The 4,317-nt window shown below is 44.7% G+C and overlaps 1 protein-coding gene across 1 annotated transcript in view; it reads left to right on the forward strand.

Moving 5' to 3' along the window:
- The window catches only part of LOC106817997 (dynein heavy chain 3, axonemal-like), a gene marked incomplete at its 5' end in the record, with an annotated part of 64,361 nt that overhangs the window by 11,585 nt on the left and 48,459 nt on the right, over positions 1-4,317 (forward strand). The window contains 3 exon segments of the mRNA XM_014822700.1: positions 29-159; positions 1,795-1,926; positions 2,375-2,505. Of these exon segments, the coding sequence (XP_014678186.1) occupies positions 29-159; positions 1,795-1,926; positions 2,375-2,505 (394 nt within the window).

The following is a 4,317-nucleotide window of genomic DNA, read 5'->3' on the forward strand; positions in this document are numbered from 1 at the left end:
CGTGCGTGTGTTACGCTCTCACGTACAGGTGTACTAGCAAACACGTTCCGCGACTATGCCAGCAGCATATCTGAGGACAGGAAGTGGATTCTGTTCGACGGACCGGTGGACGCGGTCTGGATAGAGAACATGAACACTGTGCTGGATGATAACAAGAAGGTGAGACATCGCCCCGCACGTACGCACGCACGCACGCACACACACACGCACACACGCACGCACGCATGCACACGCACACACACAAGAAGGTGAGACATCGCCGCGTGTATGATAGAGAACATGAACACTGTGCTGGATGATAACAAGAAGGTGAGACATCGCCGCGTGTATGATAGAGAACATGAACACTGTGCTGGATGATAACAAGAAGGTGAGACATTCGCGCGTGTAATATAGGAATGACACTGTGCTGATGATAAGCAATAAGGAAGCATACGCCGGTGTGTATAGAGAAATGAACGCTGTGTGATGATAACAAGAAGTAAGACATGCCTGCGTGTATTATGATGAACATGAACACTGTGGTGATGATAACAGAAGGGTGAGACATGCGCTGAGGCGCGTGTATATAGGAACATGAACACTTGTGCAGGGTGATAACAAGAAGGTGAAGGACATCAGCACGCTACAAGAGATCTATTGATAGAGAATCATGAACTGTCTGGACTGATAGCGACAAAAGGTAGCGACATCCGACGCGATGTCTGACTCGAGAACCTGAGACACTACGAGTGGCTGGATGATAAGTACATCACAAGTAACGTGAGTGCGCCGGTGTATGATAGAAAACTGACACTGGTGCTGGATGATAACAAGGTGAGACATTTCGCCGGTGTATGATAAGAACATAAGCTGTGCTGGATATAAAGAAGTAAGACATCGCCGCAGGCGTGTATGATAGGAGAATGAACTGTGCTGATGATAACAAAACGGTGAGACATCGCGCGTGTATGATAGAGAATGAAGCACTGTGCTGGATATACGAAGAAGTGAGCGGACATCGCAGTGTGTGTGATAGAGAACATGAACACTGTGCTGGATGATAAAAAGATGGTGAGACAATGCCGGCGTGTGTGATAGAGAACATGAACAATGTGCTGGATGATAAGCCAGTAAGGTGAGACACGCACGCACGCACGCACGCGCACGCACGCACAGGCACGCACGCGCTGCACGCGCTACGGCAGCACACATACGCATGCACAAGCACGCACGCACCACAACGCACACACACGCGCACGACACAAAAGGTGAGACATGCCGCGTGTTGTCCGTGCCGCACCGCTACGGCACGCAGCACGGCACGCACGGGCGCAAACGGCCACGCACCGCACGCACACACGCTGCACACACAAGAAGGTGAGACATCGCCGCGTGTGTGTCCGTGCCGCACGCACGCTCGTACGCACGTCACAGACGGCACGCACAACAACCCACACATGCAAAAAGGTGTAGACACTCAGCTCGGCGTGTGTGTCCGTGCCGACGCACGCTCGCACGCCACACGCAATGCACCGCACGCTACGCCACACACGCAACACGCACACACGCCACACCACGCACGCATGCACACACGCGACACCACAAGAAGGTGGGCATCGGGCGCGTGTGGTGTTTCGTGCGCCGCAGCACGCCGCGACGCATCGCACGCACAGCACGCACGCACATACGCACGCGCTCCTCTCTCTCTCTCTATCTCTCTCTCTCTCTCTTAGCTCTCTCACTCTCTATACATATATATATATATATATATATATATATATATATGTATATATGTTCTGCCTCCTCACACAGCTGTGTCTGATGAGTGGAGAGATCATACAGATGTCTAACAAGATGAATCTGATCTTTGAGCCGGCAGACCTGGAGCAAGCTTCTCCCGCCACCGTCAGCCGCTGTGGCATGATCTACATGGAGCCCGCAGAGGTAATGCGGCTAATTAACCATCATTGCTAATTAACAATCATGGCTAATTATTGATTGTTGATAATTAACGATCGTGTTGTGTAAACTACACCCCGTAATAGCATGAATCTATATAATCAATTTTATAGATATGTTCACGGTAATAGAATAACACTGGCCTCTTGTATCATTATATCAATATTTATATATATATATATATATATATCGTATATATCTGTATCATATTAAATGATATTTTTATGCCGGTAATTAAATTTATTTTATTATGAGCAGATAAAATCAGACAATCGGCAGTAAATCAGAGATCACGAAGCACATGACACGTGTGATTAATACACTAATTAGTGGAGTACAGCTTAGCAAGCATGTCTAGCAGATGTGAGGCTCCAACTGTGGCTGATGCAATCGTCTGGCCGACTAGTGAGCGAGGGCGTTCTTGTGTTTTTAGCTGGGCTGGCAACCGCTGCGGGACTCATACCTGGACACGCTGCCGGCGACACTGACGGACGAACACCGGACTCTGGTCAGGGATCTATTTGAGTGGCTCGTGCAGCCCTCGCTGGACTTCATACGACACGAGTGAGCGAGCGAGCGCGCGCATACACGCGTACACATCCTCAATATGTGATGAATGCATCTTGTTTAATGCATTTATTAATATATACGTATATATATATATATATATATATATCTTCATAATTATATATATATNACACACACACACACACACACACACACACACACACACACACACACACACACACACACACACACACACACACACACACACACACACACACACACACACACACACACACACACACACACACACACACACTCGTTTACATTTATTTACTCATTGACAGGTTTTGCTTGTATCCACAAGACATAGTTCTGCAGCTGGAGAAGGTGGTGAGGATCAGTAAGGTGATGATACTCTCTCACCAGCATCTAATCAGTAAGTATACTCAGTAAAGTAAGCAGTAATATACTAGTAAGTATACTAAGTAAGCACACATCGACAATTTTGCCAATAGAATTCCGCAGCAGAGAGAAACGGAAAGTAAAACATTTATGACGGGATGCCTCCGCCACGAATCTCACCCAGAGTCACGTTGACATCTATATCATACAAATATATATTATACATAGGCCTATATATTATAATATATATGTATCTATAGTATACATATATTATATATATATATTTGTATCTATATTATATATGACATATATATAACCTCCTCAACAGTTCGTGTCATTTTTCGGGTAAGTTAATGTATGGGGATCGGTCAAAGGCAATTCGTATTATGTCGGTTGCTGGAATGTTCCATATGCGTGCGTTACAGTGTGTGAACCCGACACGACCTCTCCCCTAGGGACACCCGGGAGGGGGGGTCGTGTCAGCACTTATTCGGGGAATTAGGTATGCATTTACTGCCGTGTTCCTCCGTACTGTGTGCGCCGTCACGAAATAATGCATAACCTCCGAGTAAAGATATATTATATATTATAATACAATATAGTATATATAGTATATATATATACGTAAGGGATTTATATTATTTAGTATATTTAAGAGAGAGAGAGAGAGAGAGGGGAAGAGACGAAGAAGATTATACTTAATATATATATATATATTATATATTATATATAGTATTAGATGTAAGTTAACTGGTTCTTGTATATTATTATGGAAGAGAGGAGTAGAGAGAGAGAGAGGGTGCTTTAGAGTTAAAGATGTATTCGTGTGCGTCTGTAGCAACCAAGGTTGAGCTTCACGTTGGTGATGTGCCGTCCAATCAGCCGACAACCCTCACTCACGCGCACTTCATCAGTCAGGGGTGAGTTTGCTGCTGCAGATACTACTTACACTGATTTATCGGCCACGTGTATGGTAAATAGACCCACCAGTGGCTTCCTTCATCACTCATATCAGATGTTGATAATAGGTATTAGATAGTAGATTAGGAATAGATAGTAGATTAGGAATAGATAGTAGATATTAGAAGTCGATAATTTCCTATCATCTACTTCTGCTAACATCATGTTGATGTCACCCGCATCCAACAAAGTACATCTGTATGAATAATTGATGCTTGTGCATCATATCACCCACCTATAATATCCTGTGTATGCCGACTAACTGTCGTGGATTGACCTAGTAGTGTTCGTTCATGCATATAATTATTGCCATGATCCATAGTGCTCTCTATATGCCAATGCTATTAACAACTTACACCTGTAAACAGGTTTTGTCTGTGAGTCATAGTCTGTGCTGCATAGCTTGCATTTCTTCTTTTAACCGTAACAAGTTATTAAAACGTATCGTACACACACACACACACACACACACACACACACACACACACACACACACACACATACACA

Source organism: Priapulus caudatus, unplaced genomic scaffold (genome assembly GCF_000485595.1).
Source record: "Priapulus caudatus unplaced genomic scaffold, Priapulus_caudatus-5.0.1 Scaffold1968, whole genome shotgun sequence".
Classification (NCBI taxonomy): Eukaryota; Metazoa; Priapulida; class Priapulimorpha; order Priapulimorphida; family Priapulidae; genus Priapulus; species Priapulus caudatus.